The sequence below is a fragment of the Vombatus ursinus genome, unplaced genomic scaffold (assembly GCF_900497805.2).
Source record: "Vombatus ursinus unplaced genomic scaffold, bare-nosed wombat genome assembly UNPS02014798.1, whole genome shotgun sequence".
Lineage (NCBI taxonomy): Eukaryota > Metazoa > Chordata > Mammalia > Diprotodontia > Vombatidae > Vombatus > Vombatus ursinus.
Window position 1 is genome coordinate 31,740,352 of NW_020954576.1, and position 26,229 is coordinate 31,766,580.

The 26,229-nt window shown below is 33.7% G+C and overlaps 1 protein-coding gene across 1 annotated transcript in view; it reads left to right on the forward strand.

Moving 5' to 3' along the window:
- LOC114049649 (bifunctional glutamate/proline--tRNA ligase-like) overlaps nt 1–26,229 on the forward strand; it is a 70,765-nt gene that overhangs the window by 16,135 nt on the left and 28,401 nt on the right. The window contains exons 8-21 of the mRNA XM_027870925.1: nt 702–894; nt 1,370–1,541; nt 2,914–3,147; nt 4,368–4,452; nt 4,676–4,735; nt 8,108–8,218; nt 11,212–11,348; nt 12,294–12,501; nt 13,310–13,422; nt 16,691–16,808; nt 17,942–18,298; nt 22,613–22,855; nt 23,994–24,224; nt 25,013–25,275. Coding sequence (XP_027726726.1) covers nt 702–894; nt 1,370–1,541; nt 2,914–3,147; nt 4,368–4,452; nt 4,676–4,735; nt 8,108–8,218; nt 11,212–11,348; nt 12,294–12,501; nt 13,310–13,422; nt 16,691–16,808; nt 17,942–18,298; nt 22,613–22,855; nt 23,994–24,224; nt 25,013–25,275 — 2,525 coding nt within the window. The remainder of the gene's footprint in view (nt 1–701; nt 895–1,369; nt 1,542–2,913; nt 3,148–4,367; nt 4,453–4,675; nt 4,736–8,107; nt 8,219–11,211; nt 11,349–12,293; nt 12,502–13,309; nt 13,423–16,690; nt 16,809–17,941; nt 18,299–22,612; nt 22,856–23,993; nt 24,225–25,012; nt 25,276–26,229) is intronic.

Consider the following 26,229-nt stretch of genomic DNA (forward strand, 5'->3'; position numbering starts at 1 on the left):
ATTTTGCCTTTAAGAAACAACAAAACCCTAAAGAACTAGGTGAAAAAATGTGAAAGTTTCTCAATATCTTTATGTCATCTTCTTTCAGAAGCATCATATCATCACAGAGAGATGAACTCATCTCTATCAGGTTGATGTTCAGTAATTATTCAGAGTAATTAGTGATCTCATATTATGTCTTTGTCAGAAGGGAGTGGGTGAGGTAATAGTGTGAAAGTCCCTCATTTTTTTTTTCTTGACAGTCTTTGTTCTCTTCTTTCTCTTTTCACTCATTGGAAATTAAGAGAATTGCACTTATTTCATAACTTAATTTTCTGCCTCCAGAACAAGTTCAAATCTTGCCTTTGATCTACTTCTGTGACCCTTGGGGAAATTACTTATCTGCCCCTGGCCTCAGTTTTTCCATCTCCAAATTGATGATCAAATTAGATTAAATATCCTTGGTAGTCTCTTGTAGCTCAGTGATCTTTTGAAACAATATATACTGCTGCTTACTAATTTATTCAGGCTTGTAACAGGGCCCCAAATACATTGTATCCTTATGACTTTTGTTCTCCTCTTGGATAGTTCATATTTATGAACAAGTTTTATCTGTATTTGACAAGGCAAGGGAAATTCAGGTAACAGGGATAATATCCATGTTTGTCTGTTTACTGGATTAATAAAATAAAACTGAAGTTTGTTTGGGTTTCATATTTCAGGTTATCTTGGAGGATATTGCTATGCTGCATATCAAGCCAGATCAACTTACTTATACATCTGATCATTTTGAAACAATAATGAAATATGCAGAGAAACTTATTCATGAAGGAAGAGCTTATGTAGATGATACCCCTCCGGATGTAATGAAAGCAGAACGCGATCAGAAGAAAGACTCTAAACACAGGAATAATTGTAAGGTGCATTTGGTCCGTTATACATCTGACTTGCTTTATGATAGTGAAATATACCAATCTTCTTTTTTATTAAAAGTAGTAATGCTACCTTGAATGTATTCAACTTATTCGAATGTATTACCTTCCTCTTTCTGCCAGAATAATTTAATAATGCTTCCACCCTGTGTGACCCTGAGGAAGTCCTCAGGACCTTGATTTGGACCTAAATGGCTTCTGAGGTCTCCCTCAGGTCTGTCTATATGGTCTTTTGATGCTAAAAAGAAAAAAAAGTTTGTCTTAATTAGTACCAGTGATTGAAACAATTTAGTTTCATATTACTGTACTATCTATAAGGTTTAGGGACTCCTTTTTTTTTTCTTTTTTTGTATAAAAAAATCATTAAATACTGTGGAATATCATGGTAGTATTAGAAAAGAAATTTGAACCAGATTAGTAGTGCCTTGGCTAAGCTGTACTAAATCTTTATTCACTAGCCGTTGAGAAGAATCTACAAATGTGGGAAGAAATGAAAAAAGGAACCCCATTTGGTCAGACTTGCTGTTTAAGAGCAAAAATTAGCATGACTAATAATAATGGGTGCATGAGGGACCCAACTCTTTACCGTTGCAAAACACAGCCACACCCACGAACTGGAAATAGATACAAGTAAGTTCATCTTTTTCATGTTCAGCATTACCTTGTGCCTTGTTCCCTTCCCAGATACCTGTAATGAGTTATTTTTCTGTATCATTGAGTTTGTATTTCCTAGTGAAACACATCCAAATTTCTCTACCTAATACTGAGAAAGATTAAGAAACCTTCAGTGAAAACCTTGATTTTTTTCTGATTTTTAGTTTGAGTTACAAAAATAAAATTGAGGAATAAAAGACTGAAAGGTGAATAATATACAAACTGCTTAATTTTCTTTTTCTTTCTTTAACTGCTTTAAGTCTGGAAGGGATCTCCTAAGATGCTTATTATGGATCCCTTGGTTATGGGAATTGTGAAAAGTTGAATTGAAATGAAACTGGAATGAATTTGATTTTTCAGAAATCCAAAAAGGAGTTAAATTTAATTTTTCCCTTTTCCTCATTTCCTCTGTTCAGTCATTTAAGTCATACCAAGTCTACCTCAAGTCTACCTCTATCTTCGTGTAGGTCCTTATAACCTTTTGCCTGGAGTTTTGTAATGGCAATATATGTCTTGAACGAGCAAGTTAATTATAGTTCGTGTTATGGAAGGATGATGGGTAGATGTCCATCTTATAGCCAGTGGTCTTTGGGTAGAGTTGTTTGCTTTTATTAATTTTAGTTTTGTAGAATTGCTTTTGGAAATCTTATAAAATTGTGTTCATACCCTATTTTGATTATTTTCTAAACTTCAAAAAATGTTACTTGCACATTTTCTCTAATAATCTGTGATTGATTTCTATATTATAATCATGTTTTAAGTTTTAATAGAGTCCAAATTAAAACCATTTGGAAAGCTTTTTGTTTGAATAAAAATTTTCAAAAGCATTTTTAAAAAAGGATTTAATTATTAATTTTATGTATACTGTTTTTAATCATCTTATATGTTGGGATGAAACATTTTAACTTTCTCTGCCTGGGTACTGAAATGATTTAGATCTTTAATCCTGAAAAGATGAATTGCTTAAGATAGCAGTACTAGAGAGCATCATGGACAGTTTCTGTAAATAATTATGACATAGCCTGCTAGTTATTGCTTATTTCAATCCTACATATCACACCAAGGAACAAAACTACTAGCCGATTATTGTAGACTTTGCTAAGTGACACGTAAGTGAGAAGTAATCCCAAAGTTTATTTTACTGATGAATATTGAATATAAGTTGAATAGATCAGTTTTGAGCAAATTTGACCTGGGTTCCTGGAAGATCACAAATTATGTTTATTTTTTGTCAAGCTTATTATTTGGGAAAAATGCTCATTTGATTAATATTATTATTGTTCCATCTAGAGTAAAGGTGGTAAGAATGTTTGTTGATTTAAAAAAAATTTTATTTCTTTTCCCCTAGGATTTATCCTACATATGATTTTGCCTGCCCCATAGTTGATAGCATTGAAGGTGTTACACATGCCCTGAGGACAACAGAATACCATGACAGAGATGATCAATATTTTTGGATTACTGAAGTATTGGGCATAAGGAGACCATATATTTGGGAATATAGTCGTCTAAATTTAAACAACACAGTGTTGTCTAAAAGAAAACTCACATGGTTTGTCAATGAAGGACTAGTTGATGGATGGTATGTTTTATGTTTTCTGGAATTGATAGAAAGCATGTGAATGGATACAGTTTACCGATCATACATGTGTGGTTTCTGTGGCAAAGAAGTCTGTATACTTTTTTTAAAATAATTTTTGTTTTACTTTTATACCACATAGTTCCACTCCTTCCATTTCTTTTGACAAAGAAACAGTTAAAGAAAAAGGAAGAAAGGGGAAAAATAAGTTTGGGTTTTTTTTACAGGAAAGATTGGCATTTGTAAACAAACAATGAAAATGTTTTTTAAAAAGTATAGAGAAGTCACTTAACCATTTTCTGAGCCTCACTTTTCTTATCTATAAAATGAGAGATAATGATACTTAGATTCTGTTTCTTAGGGTTATTGTGAGGAAGACACTTTTTCCTGTGAAAATAAAAGCTGCTACAGTTATTAAGGATGATAATAAATAGGACTGTCTTAAATGCAATCTGTTTGAAATGGATTGCCATATATTATGTTAGGGTCATGGTTCATTCTTGGTGTGTTGTTAATATAGGTAGTATTTCCTAAATGAAGTAGGGTAGGCTTAAGTACTCAAATGTTTGTTGTATGAAGTACATATCCATGTATGTTGATGAAACTGCTATTACTGTCCCGTGGAACATACTTGAGTACAAACCCTATTAGATACCATCCCACTTCCCCATCCAAGATGGCTTAGCTATCGAAATCCAAAAGGACCTCTTATTCTGAGGTATATATTGTAACAAGTCTTTGGTGTTTTCTCATTTTAATAATGATTATTCTGTATCAAGGTGCAGTCTATCCAGTCAATGCTATTCGTTCTAGAAGTGATGATAATGAAGCTAGTTTGAAGGATTGAGTCCATAGCGAGTCAATGTGGTAAAGTACAAGGAATTCTAGTTTGAGAGTCAAAAGGCCTGGTTTCTTATCCCAGGTCTGCCACTTAATAATTATATGGCCATTAGCAGTTAAGCTTTCTTGACCTGTTTTCTCATCTTTGATACAAAGGAATTGACCTAAGTAATCTCAGAAGTCCTCTTTAACTCTTAGGTTTCATGATTCTGCTCCTTTGGCTTATTAGTATCATATTCTAGTCTAATAAGGTAACCAGCTGAGACTCAAAATATAATGCAATATAATGCATATTATTTAAAGATTTACTACATTTCCTTGTATGTTCTAACTCTTCATGTAACAGGTGTTCCTGAACCTCTAATGGTTTACTTATCTTTCAGGGATGACCCAAGGTTTCCCACAGTTCGTGGTGTACTGAGAAGAGGAATGACAGTTGAGGGACTCAAACAGTTTATTGCTGCCCAAGTGAGTTGTTAGTTTTTTTTTTCTTTTGCTCTGAAGTGAGGCTATTAACCTGCAAATGTGTTTTACTGATATATGTTTACTTTTCTATCTCCTCTTTTTCCCATGTAATGCAAAATCAGGATTAAAACATGAGAAATAATGGGTTATGGTTTTAATAGTTCATTTCCAGTTTGATATTTAAGACTATTTCCAGACAGCTAAAATGTTCTAATTTTTTTTCTAGGGCTCTTCACGGTCAGTTGTTAACATGGAATGGGATAAAATTTGGTCATTTAACAAAAAGGTATATGTTAGTTTCAATTCTTGTTTTTACTTCTCTGTACCTTATTCTTGAATAATGTAATAAATCTGAAATTCACTGGAGTGCTTGTATAAAGAAGAAATCATAGAAGTTGATTGCATCATTTTGCATACCTTCAGGAAAATGGAATGTTTCCCTTTTTCTAACATACTAGCACTAAACATATTAACTTGCCAAAAATAGTAGCGAGGTGTTTTTAACAGAATTTTGTGGAAAGGTAATTGTTCTTGCTGTGATTCTTATGAACATTCTGCATTTCATTTTTCTGCTTTCAAGCTGCGAGCTATCTGTAAGAAGGTATTACTTAATGTTTTTGTTTGCCTTAGCACATAGCTTTCGGCACCATAAACGTGTAATCTGAGATGCCATTATGCTTCTTTGTATCACAATCACATTTATAGAAAGGAAAACAGTTGCATTGTGTATATCCAGTGAAAATGCATTATTCCTTTTTTTTTTTTAAAGTTTTGTCCTCTGGTTTTCTTAGTTTCAAAGTCTGATAATTACACTAACTGCTTTTCCTTTCCATGGTGAGAGGACATAGGATTTTTCAATCTGCATATTTCATTAAATGTCATTGATTTTGATAGTTCTTTATTTTATTTCCTGTGCCTTATTGTATTGTATTCATTTTAATGTTTCTCAACCGAATGTCAAACAAGGAATAGTGCATCTTGACATGGTTTATTATTAATTGGCAGCAGATTGTTTGGACACTATAATAAGGCAAATCTTTTTTAGAATGCCAACTTTCAAGCTATGGTTTCTGTGATTGTGTGTGTTCTGTGAACTTTTTTTTTTTTTGGATTGCTGCTTGATTTTGCTGATGCCTTGCCCTGTTTGAGAAGTAGTAGCTTGTTTGGCATGTGTTGTATTTTTTTCTTTTTGTATTTGGTCAGTAGAGCACATCAAGGAATTATCAATTGGTTCTTTCTGTTACTGCAGTTATGAATAGTAGAATAAAAATTTAAGAGCAAAGTTAATGTTCCAATACTTTTATTAATAAATTAATAGTTATTTAGACCCAGTAATCAACAAGCACCATTCTTAAATCTGTATCATGATTTCAAGTTTAGAATGGTGGGGAAGCCAAAATCATCCTGAGCATCCTTGTGTGCAAGGCAACAGCTTTATACTGCCCTCATGGTGTCTTCCTTCCCTGAATCTTCTTATGATGAAACTCGCTGAAACTTCCTTCCATAGTCTTTGTATTCATAGAACATGTTAGAATTTGTAGCAAAAGAGCAAAAGAACAACATCCTTCCTCTCAGACTAAAACATAATGAAGGAGCAGAAAGCTAAATTTAACCATAGGGGATTAAAGCAAGTATCATACCTGGGTCACAAGTCACCTGCCAGATGCCTTTATGACTTCGGGTAAAACTAAACCATTAAGTTACGAGCATGTTAGGTGAGAGACAGCTCAAATCAGAGAGTAACAAAAAGAATGAGTGTAATATTATTGACTCTAAAATGAAAATAACATCTTTGTTTCATAAATCTGAATTTTCATCCTCATTGAACAATATTAATAACCAATTAGTAGTATTAACTGATATGTCACTAAAGTTCACAGAGTACTTCATGTAGGTTATCTTCTTTGATCCCCTTGTGAGATATATGCATACTACAGGTATTAATATTCCCAATTTACAGATGAATAATCCTGAGTTTCATAGAAATTAAGTGATTTGCCTTTGATCACATGATTTGTAAATACCAGGTTTCTTAACTCCAGATCTAGTACTTTATCTCCTTTGCTCTACTGGTATGCTGTATTATTTCCTCGTCATGTAGAGTAGTTTGAATTATACAAAATATATTCCTCTTGACATTGGAGAAAATTTCAAAACAAAAAGTGTCACAGCTTTGAAATAATTCTTAAATAAAACTAATTCCATCAAGGCTTCGTTTACCATAAATTCCTAAAATTCTATATAGTTTCAAAAAAATTCTATTAAAATATAACCGCTTTCCCTCTTATCACATATTAAGTGCTTGATAAATGGTTTTTCCTTTTTACCTAGCGCACAAAGATATGTAAACTTTGTTACCTTGAGACAGATTATTTTCTTGTGCATTATTATTGATATATTGCCTAATGTTTAATTAGTTTGATATAAACTAATTTTCTTTTTTACTCCTCCCCCCCTTTTTTTTTAAACAGTGAGGTTATACTTTCTCTTCCCTAGTGAAGGTATAAATCATCAAATGTAAAGAGAGATGATACTGTCCGTTTCTAGCATGGAGTTGTGAGCAAGAATGAAGCTATAGACCTTTTCCAGCTTCTGAACCATATCTTTCCATCATGGCTTCATTACTTTCTTATAAATTCCTAAAATGCTAGAACTACCTGTATTCAAAAGGAAATTAAAATGTACCTGCAGAAATAAAAAATGGATACTTTTTTGAGTTATCCACTATTTTGGGTATCTACATACACTTCCCATAAATTGAATTTGTATTAATGTTAAGAGTTATAAATATACCCTACCATAATACCTGTTCTAACATCATTACATGTATATAATATTATTTCTAATTAACTGACCCCTGTGATGTTTCCTCTGACATGTTCTTGAGAAATCAGTTAATGCTTAGCAGGTTATGTTTATGTCCCCTAGTTGTTTTCCTTCCCGTGTTTTTTGTATCCTTCAAATGTTGTGTTTTTCCTGGACAATTTTAAACTGATTTGTGAAATTAAAAAAAAATACCATCCCCGAAATGTACAAAACCCATGATTTATTTTAAAGATGAAGTAGGTTTAGAACGTAGCTAGTATGCCTACTAAAAGAAATCTGTAATTTATTGGTTTTTAGTGTTGTATTATGAGATTGCCTTATTATAGTGATCTAATGCTATTCTGCTTTTAAATATATTGCCTAATGATTTGTTAAAATGAAAATAAATCACAGAATATGCATATTTCTTTTAAAATGGGCTTTACTATATCGCTCACCTTCTCCTACCACCCTCAGTGGAAGTCTACTGGCAGATTTAGGATATTTACCTATAGAGTATAATTATTTTCTGGTGCCCAATAGGAAGACTCATGTCTAGATATTTGAAGTGTATTATTCCCAATTCTATTTACTCCCTTTTTTGCCTGCCAAGAAGTTTTTCTTTGAAAGTTAATTTAAACTTTTTGTGGACTTGGCTTAGATTTTCCTCATTTGTTTAGCATTTACCTGTCAGAAGAGAGTTAGTAGGTACACAACAGCATATGAGTGCAGTAACAAAGAAAACCAGTTAATATTCCTGTGTCGTGCCTTTTGATTGTGTGACATTTTGGTTTTGACTAGAGGATTTTTACCATAAGGTATTTATTCATTGCTCTTTTATTAATTTTTGAAGGTTATAGATCCTGTGGCTCCTCGATATATTGCTTTACTACAGAAAGAAGTAATCACTGTGAACATACCTGAAGCTCAGGAGGAGATGAAAGAAGTGGCTAAACACCCAAAGGTCACACTGTGATTTTGTTGATGTTGTTCTCTCTTAGGAAAATGGTTAGAGTTTAGAAAGAAGGCATTGTGCTATCATGACAATAATAACTGATGGGGGAAGTACTTAATAGCCAGCACCATTTCTTAAGGTTTGATGATAAACTAATCAATAATTTTTTTGTACTTATTTCCCTGATTGTAATTTAAGGGGAAAGTTGTTCTTAGGAAATGTTGAACATCTTGACCACAAACTACTAATATCAGACCACTTCCTAAAATCAAACCCATTAGAAGAAGTTTACTTCTTCATCTGCAGACAAGTCTAGTAGGCTAAACTTTATGACTTGTAACATCTCTTCCTTCTCTTAAAATTTAATAATTCTCAGACATATTAATTGGTACCCCTTTCTTCCATTTCTAAATCTCTGATCCTAAGACCTTTGCCTTTTGTCCAGAGCTATAGAACAGGGCTTCTTAACCTGGGATCCATGAACTCTTTTTTTTTTTTTTTTAATAATTTCATTTCTATAAAATTAGTTTTCTTTGGAATCCTTAGTATTTTGTTTTGTACATTTAAAAACTTTCTAAGAAGGGATGTATAGGTTTTATCCAACTGCCAAAGTTGAATCCCTGAGACAAAAATGGTTAAGAACTCATGCTACAAAGAATCATCTTTATTTATAGAACATCCTCATTTGCATGGAGGGTGATAATCCTATGTACCTATTGTCCCTGGTGTCATTCTGATAGATCATAAAATCTGTAACTAGAAGTGACCTCAGTAATCGTTTAGTCTACCTTTCTCATTTTGCGGATAAGAAAGAGGCCTACAGAGGTCTCCTAGGTAGAAAGCTGCAGAGCTAGCCAATCTTGCAGACATAGGTCTTCCTTATCAAAATTGGTGCTTTTCCCACTGTATCTTGCTGATTGAATGTTTCTCTCATCCACTTTAAATCACAGAAATTGATATGTTTCCCCCTTCTAAACTTTTGGCCAACACTTTTATTAGATGGTGTCAGAGATCCCTTCCTGCCCTAAATTTACCATGCTATGACTTCTGCTTTTTAGTCAATGCTCTATAGAAAGAGATTTATGAACACACAGATTCACAGGGCATCTATATAAAGTAGGGGGCTGTGTGGAGCATCATATCATCACTATTTGACATCACTCAAGTGACTCCTAGTTATCTGCTCTACTTAAAGAGTGAGGCATTGGTGCCTTAGCCGTAAATGGAAGCAGCATGAATTCTGGTCATGGTGCTATTCTCCATAACAGGTTCCTTGACACCCACTTAGGCCATAGCCTATTTCTGGTTACTCAGCCAGACACCATGAGAGTTTAGTCCAGTAGTGTCAAATTCAAATCGTAGGCTGCATATTGACCTAGAAATCCTCAAATTAACATTATCTAGCTTGTATTTTAACATTTCACAATTACATTTTAATCCAGTTTGAGCTGCACTCAGGAGTTTTGCAGGCAGCAAGTTTGACCTGGTTTAGTACTATATAACCTCACCCTTTGGAGTGGGACCATTGAACCATCACTTTGAAGCAAGAATAATTCTTAGATCAAAATATCAAGTATCTAGTCTTCATTCTAAATAATCCGAACTTGTTATTTCTTATCAAAAATAATAATAAAGTGGTAAAGTTAAGTTAACATGTAGTAAGATTGTCAGAAAATGCAGAAGCATCAGATATTTAACTATATATGACATTTTATCATTGCATTTAAAAAATGATTGTAATTGCTGTCTTCTGCTTTTATAACTCTTTCATCTCCAGATATATCCCTTCTCTCCTTTTACCCAGAGAGCCATTCCCTGTAACAAAGAACAATAAAGAAAGAGAAAAAAAGGAAAAAAACAGTTTTGCAAAGCTGGTGCTCAACTAACCCATTGCCTGGGTTTGATATTCCACAGCCATGGCATGTCAAGTCCTTCAGATAAGGGAGCAGGGATACATTTCCTCATGTCTGCTCTGGGGCTAAGCTTGGTCATTATACTTATATAATATTCCATTTTGGTTTTTTCTTTTTTTGTCCATTTATTTACAGTGTCATTACTTTTTTAAAGTTTGAATTTTCAGGCAAAAGTTAGTGAATTTTATTTATTCTTTTTTTGTTGTTTTTTTGTTTTGTTTTGTTTTGTTTTTTTTACCCCTTCTCAAGATGCTGGTACTGGGTGTATGGTGCCAGATACTGGTAACACTTGTCTAATTTGTGGTGGCACCTGAGCTAGACTTTCTCCATATTCCTCAAGTTTCCAAGATAAATTGTAATGTCCTAATATAGCACCTTGAGAAGTCTGTGTATAGCCACTCTCCTTGAAAAGTGTGCTGCAAAGCATGCCACACTTTGCTAGTAAAGTGTCCTTAATTGTCAGTGCTGCTCCTACCATCACACATTTGTGGTCTCATCTTTTTTCATTTCTGTGACAGCTGCTGGGAGCTAGTGTGGATGCAGGTTGACACAGGCACTGGGCTGATAACAGGCAGTGAGGGAATGACTGCTTGTAACGTATATATTTTAAATTATTTGAAAACTAGAAGAAGTTTCATTTCAAAAGTATGTGAGAGTGGCAATAAGTAAGCTTTTATAAAAGTGTAGTATTTACTAAGACAGCGTCACAAAGAAGCATAATTATTACACAGATGAATGAGTTTTCTTTGTAGGATCATAGATTCAAAGCTAGAAGGGACCTTAGAGGTCATGGGATCATCGATTTAGGGCTGGAAGGAACCTTGGAGGCCATTGAGTGCAACTCCTTTTTTAAAGCTGAGGAAACTGAGGCTCACCATCTTAGCGACTTGTCCAGGTTCACAAGCCAGTGTCTGAGAAAGATTCCTGCCCAGGTCTTCTGACTCCAAGTCCCACCCTTTAATCCACTATATCATACTATCACTTTGTAATGAGATATACATACTTGTACATCATGTATATAGTGCATGGATTCAGATTTTTATCAGTACAGTCTGTTATACTTCTGCTTTTATATTTCTTATGGTATAGAATGTTGATGTAGGCCTGAAGTCTGTGTGGTATGGCCCCAAAGTGCTCATTGAAGGTGCTGATGCAGAGACCTTATCAGAGGGTGAGATTGTAACATTTATAAATTGGGGCAACATCATCATCACTAAAATATACAAGTAAGAAATAGTTTTTTATTCTCAAGTCTTAATTTTAAGATATTGCTGAACAGTTACTTCTGTGTGTCTGACTGGTACAGTTTATCTGTTACCTTTGCCCAAATACGTAAATTGTTAAATGTAGGAGTTACTTTGTTCTTTGTTCAGTTTCCAGTTTGGCACCACTAAGATAGTGTAGTTGTTTTTAAATGGGATTACTAGTGGAACAAAGGCAACAAAAATATCCTAATGGTTTAGTACCTTTTTTTTTTTTTTTTTTTTTTTTTTGGTGAGGCAATTGGGGTTAAGTGTCTTGCCCAGCGTCACACAGTTAGTAAGTGTAATGTGTCTGAGGCCGAATTTGAGCTCAATTCCTCCCGACCCCAGCACCGGTGTTCTAATTTCAGTGCTCTTTTTTTATGATCCAGTTTAATTCTTGAATGTAGTTACAAATTGTATTTTTCCAGTATTTTGAACAGAGACATCATACTCTTGTCTTAAAGAATTTAAAATGGGTTATATCCACATTGCTTCCTGTACTAAGTAGTGCCTTTAAATTTGGTTTCAAATTTATTAAATGTAAGGTAGAATTCCTATAGGGTAGAACTAGAGCCAGTGGATGGCAGATTCTAGCTTAGTGTGAGGTAGAACTTCTTAACAGTTTGTAAAGAGTACTCAGGCTTCTGATAAGGGTTGAACTAAATCTGAGAGATCTTCCTTCTCTGAGATTCCATTCTTCTATTGTTCTTATATCTAAATTGAGTTTTACTTACAATCTTAAATCTGATTGTGCTAATAATTGCATGCAAATTCTTGATAATCATGAATTTTTATGGGTAGTATATTAATAATTCATGTGTTAAGTTTTCTAATGCCAAAGGACTGGAACTTTTTAATTCACTAAGGTTAAGACAAACATGTAGTTCTGATTTATTTTCTCCTGAATATTTTCCAATTCATGTTTAGAAATTCAGATGGGAAAATTGTATCCCTTGATGGGAAGTTGAACTTAGAGAACAAAGACTACAAGAAGACCACTAAGATCACCTGGCTTGCAGAGACTGCAAATTCTCCTCTTACTCCAACAGTGTGTGTGACTTATGAGCATCTCATTACTAAGCCAGTTATTGGAAAAGATGAAGATTTCAAACAGTACATCAACAAGAATAGCAAGGTCGTTTAGAGGAAAGCAACTTTCACTTGGTTTTGCTGCTATCTATGCTTTTCTTTGGAAGTGTTTAGTTTTTTAAAAATGCAATCGATAGTAATATTTCAGCCATTAAAACGAATGTCATATTAAAGTGTAGAGTTGATATTCGATAGGTTTTTAGCTATTGATTTCAGTGATCCCAGTCTGTTATTAGGAATCTAGAAAAGGCTGTATTTCTCTGCCAGTATTCCATTAGCTGGAACTTAAAAATCACCACTACCACCCATTCATTATAGGTCACTATTAAACTTTCCCTTGTTAAAAGAGTAAAAGTCAAAATTGGTCTTTGGTCTTTAATTCTTTCCAGTAATCACAAGGAAGAAATTATTATTTTATCCTCTCATCTTAACAAAGTTTTTGGAAGCAGCAGCTTTATATGTCTTGAAAGAATTTTCAATTCCTCCTATTGTTAAGAAATATTATATATTAGATATTCTGATAATTGTTATTTTGAAAATGCTACAAGAATTAGGTCATACTATTACTTGAAAGGTTTTTAAAGTTTTGTTTTATACTCACTTTCTAGAGGAGGTGATTTTTTTTGTTCTCTGAGAAAACCCATGTCTTATATTTAAGTTTTATGAAAGGGAGGGTGGTATCACAGATTCTGAACAAGTTATTTTTTAAGATATGCTGAAGCCATAGGAAATTTTTTAAGATACGTAAGATTCACAGATGCTATAGCCATTTATTATATTTAAATATGTTCTTGTAGCCTTTCACATGCTCAGATTTTGAGAAAATGTGTTTTTCTTTTAAACCATCTTTATAGCAAGAAGAACTCATGTTAGGGGATCCCTGCCTTAAGGATTTGAAGAAAGGAGATATAATACAGCTGCAGAGAAGAGGATTTTTTATTTGTGATCAACCCTATGAACCTTTTAGGTAAGCAGATCCTTGATTATCAGAATTATGAGTGTAAATTCTTTTTTCCTAAAGGGAGTATCTTAAATAATATCTTTCCAGCTGGGTAATCATCTAATAAGTAATTAACAACTGTTCAGCATTCTGAATTGTCACATTTGTATTTCTATATTTAGCATTATCAATGGAATTATTTTAGAGAACATAAAACTTTTGCATTTTTGGAAAGCACATTTTTAATCTGAATAATTTAAGTCTTAAGCATGGCTTTATGTAGTAAAATGGTTAGATTTTTAAGCTGTCTTTTATTTTGAATGAAAATTTTTTTCTGTTGTGATACCACTTCTTACATTTTTTTTTCAAGTAAACCAATATTTATTAAGACTGTACATGTTTCCCCTGGTAAAATCAACATGTTAAACCAGATTCATGATTATCTTTTGTAAAACATTGCGGAATGTTTTAAATTACAGGTATAATGAAAGATATGAATTTATAACCAATCTAAATGTTTTTGAAAATTAAAAATATATTCTCATTTCATCTATATATTATAAATACATTTCTTCTTGGTAAGTTTACACTAACAATGAACATTTCAAATAACCGAAAATACAATCAGTTTAATAATGCACTAAGTATTAAACTGAAAGCTCAGTTTTATTGCTCATAAAATATAAATTCTGCTAAGGTTATTCTGTAAGAGAGCATGCCGAAGAAATAATTTGTGTGAAAAGGGACTTAGAAATAGGCAGAACGGTTTTAATGATGCTAAAAAAAATCAGACTTTAGTGAAATTTTTACTTCTTACATTAAGTTACACTTCTTCAGGAAACTATATTCAGCATGTATGTATTTGAGTCCTGATGTCAGTAATCATAGGTAGGATGCAAGCTATTAAATACACAACCAAATAGTTGTTTGCAAATCCAAATTCACAGAAAACTAACCCTTTCTGTGAATGGTTTATCATCACTCATCTCCTAACTCACCACCACCCTTTCTAGTCATCTAAAAAAAATAAAGTCTGAAGAAAGCATCTCTTAAGCTTTATTTTAAATGGTAGTGTCTTGAGTACAGTAAGCAATACTGTTTTGTCTAGCAAATACATGTAATTGGTAGTCATAATTTTACCAATGAAATACAGAAAAATTAGGGAACACTTTTTAAATTTTTGCTAAACTTCTTGTATAAAAACTTAAGGATTAGTACTAAATGGACATTTAGAAAATCTTTAAGAGATGAGTAGCAGTTGCATTGGATTGTGAGAATTTTATTATAATTTATGATATGCAGCAATTTTCTGAAATTCTTAGTAGTTTCCTCTCAGCCCATCTCTATTAGGAAGTCAAAGCTTGGTCCTTAAAGTACATTTAATCATTTTCATTGGCTGACGTGAAAGAATTTGAAGATATACTTTGCCCTAGCAAAGAAAACAATCTGTTTTTGTTATAACCGTATTTGGAATAGAGCTTCTCCTTGTATGCATCTTTTGTCTTTTTAGTCGTGACTCTAGTTATTTATTTATTTATTTATTCATTCATTCATTCATTTATTGCGAGGCAATCGGAGTTAGGTGACTTACCCAGGGTCACACTGCTAATAAGTGTCAAGTATCTGAGGTCAGATTTGAACTCATGTCCTGACTCCAGGGTCAGCGTTCTATCCTTTGTGTCACTTAGTATTTTATCAGCTGATAAAGCATCAATAATTTTAAATTTGGCGATGACCCAGAGAATGAGGAAGTAATATGTTACTTAAATTTTTTTTACATTCATTTTCTTTTCCTGGCTTCCTTTTCCTTGCCTTTGACAACTCTTAAGGTGAAGTGCTCACTCTGTTGCTTCACCCCTACCCCATGCCATTTTTACACATTGTCCCTGATTGAGAAGGTTTGGCTGTTTCAGTCCATAGTTTTATGTCACTGATTCCTGCCCATCAAGGGTAATTTATTGTTACAGGGCAAACGTTTATTGGGAAAAACAAGTCCTTCAAATGACATGAAAAATTAAGAGAAAATGGTGGTAGACATAAAGCTTTCAGGATCAGCACTTCTTTGGTGTGAAAATTATGTGACAGGAAGGGGGACACAAATGTATTGTTAGAATTTCTGATAGAATGTATTTTGACTATAAACATTTTTATCTTGTGCCTGTGTATAGCACAGTACTACTAATGTCAGCAAAAGTTAAATATACACTTTAGCAGTTTTGTAATATTCTCTCTTAAGTTTTTTTCCACGTCAATGAAAAATCAACTATAAATAAAAAATTGATGTGAGTCATTATGTAAGTCATTATTAATTGGCCTTTTTTTCCACCTTTTAAAGCTTTTTTTCAAGTAACAAGTATTTCTTTTATTAATGTGTCGCTCTTGTTTCCCTCTCCTGTTAAACAAAAAACAGAAACAAACAGAAAATCTTGAATACGTACCTATTTTGTATAGCAAAACAGATTCCCAGGGGCAACTAGATGGTGCAATGGATAGAGCAGTGGCCCTGGAGTCAGGACGTCCTGAGTTCACATCCAGCCTTAGATACATAACTTATACTCACCAGCTGTGTGATCCTGGGCATGTCACTTAACCCCATTGCCTAGCCAAAAACACAAAAAAACAGATTTCCATGCAAGCTTTATCTGAAAATGTTCTCTTACTGAATTTTAAGTTTTTTCTCTGTTGGGAGATGAATAACATGTTTTATCTTCTTTCTTTTAGACTCATAGTTTATCATTGTGCATTGATCAAAAGTTCTAAAGTCTTTCACAATTGTTTGTATAAATTACTCTCATTCTGCTTCACTCTGCACCATTTCATAAAGTCTTCCTTATTTCCTTTTAAATTGACCCTTTTAGCATTTCTTGTGGTACAAAATAATAATCAGTTTCATTTATGTACTACAGTTTGCTTAACCATTCCCTAAGCAGGAAGATATACTCTTAGTTTACAGTTTGGGCTATCATAAAAAGAGCCGTTATGAATATTTTTGTACATAGATCCTTTTCCTCTTTCTTTGATTTCTTTGGGGATATAGACCCAATAGTGGGGTGTAACTGGACCAAGTGGGTATAAGTAGTACTTTTTGTAGACCATTTAAAGTTGAGAGATTCTTAGAAAATGAGTACAGTAATAAAGAAGTCTTTATATAAGTACCTTTGTGAGAATTAAAAATCTCTAAGAAGTTGTAAATGTAGTCAAATGAACTAATGTAGCTTGAAGTTAAAAATTAGTTCTTTCAATTCAAGCCATTTTATGGTGGTTTCCCTCCCCTCCTACCTACTTTTTATTTTAGCCCCTATAGTTGCAGAGAAGCCCCATGCATTTTGATCTACATCCCTGATGGCCATACAAAGGAAATGCCAACATCTGGCTCCAAGGAAAAGACTAAAGCAGGAACAACAAAGAGTGAGGTAAATGTATTTTTTTTATCGCTATGTTTATAAATTAGCAAGAATTCCATAGTAGGCCACTAGTGTTATCATATGAAAATGAGTGTGAACTTTAGATTTCTAATCTTAAATGTATTTTAGTTAAAGCTTACAGGAGAAAATACTTTTAATTGAAAAAGAATAAAATATTAAAAAAATAAAAATAAAGATTTTTTTTAAAAAACTAAATAAAACATTTCTTGTTTTAATTATGTTGCCATGTGCCAAATTTTGGGGCATAAAGCCCTGTGATTTCCATTCTAGGAGACATCTTTTTAAGTGAAAACTACTATTGATATTTCTCTTCTTCGGGATAAGTTTGCTGATATACAGTTTTTTGGAAGTTGATAAATAATCTTCTCGTGGTTATTTTTTTATTGCAACAATTCCCTGAATAGGTAATTTAAAACATTTTATGTGAGATTACCATATTATTTGCACACTCTAACCTCCAACCTACCTTTCCAACCTTTGCTTCACTCATTCAATCGTCCAACTATATTTACCTTATTAATGACTCTCATGTAAGATAATCCATGTTTGGTCTCTGTCCCTTTTTATTGTCTGTCCTTCAGACCTGGAATTAATTTCATATTCGCCTCTGCCTTTCAGAATCCCTAATTTCCTTAAGGTTTAGCTTAAATGTCACTTGCTGCCGGAGGCCTTTCTTGATTCTCCACTCATTCTGTTCCCTCCTTTCCCCTAGTGTCCTTCCTATTGCCCTACTTACCTTGTATTTATTTTATGTATTCCTAGAGATGTATATATTGCCTCACACAATAGAGTATAAGGTCCTTGAAGTCGGGAACTATTTTATTTTTGTCTTTATGTCTCCATCACCTAATATAGTGCCTGGCACATAGTAGATGCTTAATGAATGCTTGTTGATTGATTGATCATGATTCTTCATTTTCTTCGTTTTCATCAGGACTCTTTTACAGGGAAAATCTCTGTTAGTTATGGTTCAACTTTATTAAAATAAAACGGAAACCTTTTTCAAGCCAATTTTGGGTGGAAAAGTTGCATTTATGTGTTATGAGGATGTGTTTTGAGAGGATTTGTTATCTGCATTCCACATGAGCTGCCTGTTTACTTTTTGTTTTCTGCCTTTGAAGGTAACTACCTTGAAAGAAAAACCTGCACCGCCTGTGCATCAGGATCTTGAGGCCCCAGAGAATGTCTTGGCCCTTTACAACAGAGTATCTGCTCAGGGGGATGTGGTTCGAGAATTAAAAGCAAAGAAAGCATCCAAAGAAGATGTGGATGTAGCTGTAAAGCAGCTTTTGGCTTTGAAAGCTGAATATAAAGAGCAAACTGGCCAGGAATACAAACCTGGGAATCCTCCAACTGCTGTACAAAAGGATTCCTCAATGTCAAAGAATTCCTTTACTCTAGACAACAGGTCTCTTTATGATCAAGTTGCTGCACAAGGAGAAGTGGTTCGTCAACTCAAAGCTGAAAAGGCCTCAAAGGTAAGTTTAATGAGATGAACTAAGATGTTATAAATGCATGAATTAAATCTGCTTACACTGTACATAATACATGTCTTTTTTAGACCCCCAGCTCAGGCCTGCACAAGCAGCCTGGCCTGTGAGCCAGAGTTTGTGCAGGCCTGCTCTAGCTTAATGTTTGGAAATTTCATTTTCTTGGCAGTTTATAATACGTTATAAAGGCTTGTTCCTTTTTTAAGTTTCTTTGGCGTTGGTCTTAAGTATGTAGGCCCTGAACTCCAAATTACCATGTCTGACATTAGCCAGTAGATCCCTGGACATCAGTGCTTGAACTGTATTTCACAGAATGACACTTCTTGGGAATCATGGCCCTTCAGCATCAGTCTAGTATTTCCTGTCATTCGGAGTACATTTTGAAGCGCTCTTCAACCTTTCCATAGGTTAGGAAATTTTGCTCTCCTCTACAAAAGACTGAGGTTTAATACCACTAAGCGTCATTTCCCCCAGAGTTAGTTTTAGGTTAAAAACAACAATTAGATAAGGGCTCTTGGTTCCTGAAGTGTAAGGTATCATGATTTTCACAGCTTAAACACTGCATTTCAGTCATAGCTTGGAGTCATTGCTTTTATTTTCAAATTGTATTGTTCAAATGAATACTTTTCTATCTGTTTAAAGCATACTGAGATTTATGTATTGATTTCCTCTACCTTAATTTCTTGGTGAACTAATTTAATATTTAGCATGACTTCAGTAGCTAGTGGAATGGAATTCACCTATTTCTCTGAGTAGGTAAATGGTTTTTGTTTATTTAGTGTTTGTGTTTCATACTTCCATAAAAGTCAGGGAGAGGTCTATTGAGAGTTCATCTTGCTGGTGAAACCTAGACTTCCAAGTTTGATGGTTGCTACATTTTAATGAGATAGCTGTTTGATGATGTCTCACATTTATATTCTACTGTGCTATTTACAAAGTATTCTCATTGATTCTGTAAGGGTGGAGTAAGTATTACTCATCCTATTTAGCAAATAAATAAGGCAGTTATAAGTCAGTAAGTGACAAAGCCCCAACTTACTAGTTCTCTTCCCACTATACAGTGGCACTTTTCATTCTTTTTTTTTTTTTTAAAGGCAATTGGGGTTAAGTGACTTGCCCAGGGTCACACAGCTAGTAAGTGGCAAGTGTTTGATCTGAGACCAGATTTGAACTCAGGTCCTCCTGACTTCAGGGCCGGTGCTGTATCCACTGTGCCACTTAGCTGCCCCCCAGTGGCACTTTTTAAATAATGGTACTGAAGTTCACACCTTGTGAGAATTATCTCTGCATATGATAAGAAATAGAATTGTGTACCTGGTAGAGCTATGGTAAACCATTTAATTTAGAGTGGTGATTTCAAGGTGGTAGCACTGCATTGTAAGCACCACATATCCATTTAATTGTTAGGCTTGGTATTGTATCATACATAAGCTCTTAGATTTTTATCCATATGACTTTATTTAGGCATTTTGTTTTTTGAAAATGTTATACTTAGTATGATTTCTTTAGGGATAAGATATTTCCTTTGATACATAATTGGACTGGTCAGAGTTTGACATAAGGAGGTTGTTTCAGGATGTAACTTATATGTACTTTGTTTTTCTTTTTTTCTCGTTTTCTACTTTAGGATCAGATAGGTGATGCTAAGAAAGAGCTTTTAACTGTAAAAGCAGAGTATAAACATAAGACAGGTCAGAATTACAAACCTGGATATCCACCTTCAGTTTCTTCTTGTAGTCAGACTTCTTTTGCTCCAACTTCCTCCTGTTCTTCTTTCATAGATTGCAGAACTGTTTATAATAAAGTAGTATAACAAGGTGAGATAGTAGGCAGGAAAGAACTACAAATAAAGTAGTATAACAAGGTGAGATAGTAGGCAGGAAAGAACTACAAAGGTATAACAAATAGCACTGAGCACTAAGATACTCCTTGAGCACAAATTGTGATCAAATTTAACATCAAATTTTTATGTTATGGTTTGAAAGGGAGGAGGAAACAGTAAGTTTCACTTTAAATAGACATTTTCACTAATTTAAAATCTAATTGATGTCATTATGAAATGATGGTGCTTAAAGGTTAAAGTAAAATTAAAAAAATCAAGACTGTTCATGTGCAGAGAATTAAGCCCATTGACAATTCAGGGTTTTTTGTGGGAGGGTTTTAGGTCTTGTGAGATCAGTAGTTTTTATTCATTGTTGTATGAATATCTAATTTTGCTGCTGTTAAATTGACTAAATACGAATAATTCATATGCTTTGTGTATAAAGTCTGTTTTTTTTTTTTTTTTTGGCAAAGCAGTTGCGGTTAAGTGGCTTGCCCAGGGTCATACAGCTAGTGAATATCATGTGTCTGAGGTCACACTTGAACTCAGGTCCTCCTGAATCCAGGGCTGGTGCTGTATCGACTGCGCAATCTAGCTGCCGCTGAGCCCATTATTTTTAAACTAAAAACAAGCCTGGTCCTTTGTATCTTTTTGATTCATAGATTCTGCCTTTTATATCTGTTATCCAAATGCTTCCTTCAAAGTTTCATTTGAACAAACCATAAAAACCTATCCAGCTGACCAATACTATCTTTTTTATGAAACTGATTAAGCTTTTTTTTTGTAGTTAAAAATATTTTTGTTTCAGAGGAAATTTGGAATGTACAAATATTTTTATTTTAAACCTTTTTTATTTCCAATCCATGACTATCCCCCCTCCCCTCCTTTTTTTTTTTCAGTTTTAGAAATTAGGCACCATTGTGTTCAGTTTGTGTGAACGATAATCTTTTATTATGCAATATTGCCTTCTCCTGGTAGTTTGGAGTATATCTGTGATAGCTTTTATGAGCTTGGATGTATTTTATGTTTATAATATTAAAACAGAGGAAACCTTTTTCTTTCTTTATCACAGACTATTTAGTGTTTTCTATGAATTCTCCATATCATTTATATCAGTTTCATTTACTCTTCATTCTTATATTTACTGAGGATAATTTCTGAAGTTCCTTCCAGGTCTGATTTATCTGTTTCATACTTTAGCGTGTACATACATACATACTTACATATATATTTACACTTATTGGGAGCTTTGCATGTATATCACTGTGTACTATATCATGTTTGAGAATGTATATAATCAGCAAATTATTCTTATTTTGGAGTAAGTAGTGTAATCATCACCCTCATTTTGCAGATGTGGAAACTGAGATGAAAGGTTCAATCTTGCTCATACTTAAAAAGTGTCTAAATCAGTAATTGACCCTATGTCTCCTAACTTCAAGCCCAGAGCTAGTTCACATGCCATACTGCCTCTTATGTATGTTGTACCCACAGTGTCCACAACACTGTCCTGGATGGTTCAGGGAAGATTTGCAAGAAATAAAGACTACCACATGATAAAGGAGTTCTTATTAGCCTCAATATTTATCATATTCTGATAGATTCCTGTGTACTTAGATTCCAAACAACTAGAAAGTTCAACAAGATTAAACCCTCTAGTCCTCATTCCTTTTATCTCTTCCCCCTCCTCCCCACCCCAACCCCACACCTCTTTCTTTTCTTCAGTTTACTTTTAATAGTCATTTGTGTCTTACAATAGGAATTTTTAAAAAACGTATGAGTACATTATAGCATATGGGTAAGTATAGATTTCATTCAGTCTCCTGTATCAGCTGCAGCAGTATTCAGTTATCATTATTATTTTATCCAAAAACATTCAATAGTGATTGGTGGGTATGTGCATATTGTGATATGGTTGAAATGAATCACAGGATGAGCAGGCATAGATGGATTGTCTTTTGGAGATGGAGTGACATCTTATGAGGGATTTACCTACATTGAAAATAAGTAATATAATGAGTAGTTTTGTCTTGTAATGGTATTTTTTGTTATTTAGCATATTTCTTTGAAAACTGATAATCTATTTAGGATCCACATTCCAGTTAATCAGAATATGTAGTTCCGCAGTCATTATAACATAAACTATTTTGTTCTATAAATTATCGCTTTGTCTTGAGTATTTCTTATCTGTCTTCATTTTCTGCTTAGTTAAGGTTCAGTTAGATTACTGTAAGCTCACCCCCAAGGCAATGTTTGTCTGAACAATGTCTCATCTATTTCTTTACCATTCAGTATTTGCTTTTACTACAAAATAGAACCTATTTTAAATGTGCTTTTCTCTGCAGAAATGGTTAAGAAAGTCATTTGATCTTTTTTGACATTTCTCCATTTTCATTCAGCTAATTTTAAAATGTGTATGTTTCATTTTTTTTAAAGGTATGTCCATAGATGATTGACATTTCTCTTTTTTCCCTTCTCAGGATCAGATAGATTCTGCTGTGAAAATGCTTCTAACTTTAAAGGCAGACTACAAACAAAAGACAGGCCAGGAATACAAACCGGGTGGTCTCCCTTCAGCTTCTCCTCTTTCCACTGCATCCCTTCTTGCCCCTTCTGTGCCCCACAATGCATGCTCAAGTTCAGTAGATGGTAAAGCGTTTTATGATAAAGTGGCTGAACAAGGGGAAGTGGTCCGGAGACTGAAATCTGAAAAAGCTTCAAAGGTATGTTCGTGGTTTGGACCTTTAGCATATAAGCCAGAAGCTACTTTTTACTTTTCATTGCTCAGAAGGCAGTTTATTTCTTTAGACTGACACCATGTATTGTGAAAACAGCAGACAAAATAATGTAGTTCCTGTCTTCTACCGTTGTTGCTATCCCTTACTAACATTAGGAATGAAGAGACTAAATCAAAGGATCTTTAGATTGCCACTTGGAGAAAGTTCTGATATCAAAGGATATGACATATACACATATATATACAGGAATGCAATTAAAATCAGCAGAATGATCGCGTCATGTAGTCCATACAATGCCTTACACATAGGCATTTTAAAAATGCATGGTGGGTTAGGTAGTTCATTCTAACTTTTGAAAGTAGAATTTCTTTTTAAATTGTGATTGGGGTACAGCATTTTTTCCCCCTGTATACTCCAATGACTATGCAACTACCTAGGAAAACTGATATATTTTTTTTAAATGATCTTGTCTGTATCCTGAATTTTTTTCCTCTTTTTCTCTTTCCCTGGACTTGTGGGCCTACTTCTGTTACATCTCCAGTTCAGCTTTCACTGTATTCAAAATGAAATGTTAGATTTATAGAAATTCAATGTACTTCTTGAATAAATTTGTTCTTGTGAACTGAATATGTATCATACATATGAGTCCTATTCTTAATTTTGCCTTAGATTTTTTTTTATACCTTTAGATCAATTGGTTTAACTCTTTGTTTTCAGTGTATCTGTGACAACAAGGTAGTAGCATAGCTAGCTTATTGGACTTGGAATCAGGGTGACCTAAGTTTGAATCCAGCCTCTAATACTTATTGTGTGACCCTGGACAAGTCACTTTAATTTTCAGCCTCAGTTTCCTTATTCATTAAAAGAGTATAATAAGAACCCCTGCCTCAATGGGTTGTTGTAAGGATTAGGAGAAATAACTTACAAAACACTTCCTAGCCTTAAAGTATTCGCTAACAATTAAAAATACGGAAAACACAATTGATGGGAATATTCTCCTGGTTATTTAAGGATTGAAAAGGACGCTCATGTTCTCTTCTTGATTAAGTCTCTGTGACTTCTATTAGTTATCTTCATAGTCTTCCCCTTTTTGTGTGTATTTGTTATTTTTCTTTTAACCTAGGATAAAGTTGATGAAGCTGTAAAGCTGTTACTCTCCCTAAAAGCTGAGTATAAAGAAAAAACTGGACAAGAATACAAGCCTAGTCAGCCTCCATTTCAGAGTTCAGTTTCAAGTCCAGCCAAAATCATTGAAATCAGTGAACCTGATACACCTGAAGCGAAAGCTTTGTTTGACCAAGTGGCTGCCCAGGGAGATGAAGTTCGGAAGCTAAAAGCTGAAAAAGTCACCAAGGTCGGTGTTTATGTTTTTTCTTATGTTGTCATAAGTCTTCCTGAAAAGATGGTTTATTATTAGGTTTATAGAAGTAATGAAGTATGTTGTACTGATTCATGTGAGTGAAACAAGATAGATCCTGTGGAGTGATATATGGAGTTTTTTTTTTTACTTAGAAAATATATCATACATTATGAGAGCAGAAGTATGGCATCATGGTTAGAGAGCTGACTTAGGAATCAGAAAGATATGACTTTTGTTTTGCTCCTGCCATACATTGGATCAGACGTGTTTTTCACCTGCTAGCATTTCAGGCCATCTCAGATTTTAAGTTGTAAAGCAGGTGCCTCACTGGAACTCCCTGGAAATCACAGATCTGGTCCAATACACAAATGTGTACATGTGTGTATGTGCATATATATGTATTTGCATATATACATATGTGCATACATACATTCATATAAAGCTTAGACTACTGTTGTAGGTGTTGTGTTAGTGGAAAAATTTCTAAACCTGTGTGTTAAACTGTACAGTTTTAATTACTTTTAGTTTAGATTTCCATCAGACAAAGCCATAATATTTTCTAGCCTCTTTTCTTCATACCTCAGCCACAGTACCTAATCTATTTATTTAATTCCATCAAAAGCTACTGTTTTATTTATGCTTCTCTTTCCTTCTGAGACTTCTGTTTTGTTTATAAATTTGTTAGGTATGAGCGTTATTTGTCATAATGATTATTGTTCAATGTATAGAGAATAATTTGTATTTCAAATTGGCTTGTATTTTCCTTTTCTGTTGTCTTGAAGGATAAAGTAGATGCAGCTGTACAGGAACTCCTTCAGTTGAAGGCACAGTACAAGTCTCTGACAGGAGTGGATTACAAACCAGTATCTGCCACTGGTACTGAAGATAAGGATAAAAAGAAGAAAGAAAAGGAAAATAAATCTGAAAAGCAAAATAAGTCACAGAAACAAAATGATAGCCAAAAGAAAGAATCTTCTAAGGACCTCGGTAGTGGGATGTCTTCAGGTGGAGCAGGAGAAGGTCAGGGACCTAAGAAACAAACGAGGTAACATATATACATAGATATACATATATAGGTATTAGTGGCAATTTAATGCTCACAAAATCCAAGCAAGAAGTTTGGCCTGAATCAAGCTAGTTTAAAATGTATACAGCTTATTTTAGTCAGGATGATCTCTTAGATATAAAGATAATCTAAATTCTAAAGCCATAACATGAAGAATTAAGACTTAAGAATTAAATTAAGAATTTAAAATTATATTAAAATTAAAAATATAATAACTAAAATAAGCAGGAGGGGATTTTTTTTTTTTGAGGGGAGTGTGTTTTATTATAAGGAAGGGTAGGGAGATTTAGAGTTTACTTCTTTTGAGAACTTTGAAGTATATGATTTTAAGTTTAAAACTAAGATTGTTTAAAGATGAGAGTAATGAAGATCCACATTACCTTTTAGAGTCTTATATATTTTATTTGTAAGCCTAGTCCTTGTTTATTATATTCAGTTAGAATGTACTTTGTGAAGAGATTTTCTATACTAGAAGTTTTGAAAGTTGGTAAGTAGCTATTAATAGCATTTAATAGTTTATATTTAGGGACATAATATGTGGAATAAACTGATTCAGTCATTTTTATGTTATTGTCAAGAACTTATCTGAACTCTTGAAATAACAGTAATTTTTAGTTACAGTTTTCCTATTTGGAGAAGATCTGCCTCTTAAGTAACAAGTGAAATCCTTCCAACTAGAATTCATGATAAATTATCACAATGTTGCCCTATTATATTCTTCTAGAAAGAACTAAAAATGTAGAACTAGCTGAGATAAGTTAAAGAATAATCAAATGTAATATATTTTGGTCATAATAATAATAGATAGAAAGTTGCCAGGTGTAAAGAAGTATCCACAGATTATAAGAGAAATCCATTAGGTTCATGCAAATTTGAAAGAGGTGGGATACATGTCCCAAGGTCAATTTGGGGTGTTCAGTGAGATGTACAGCT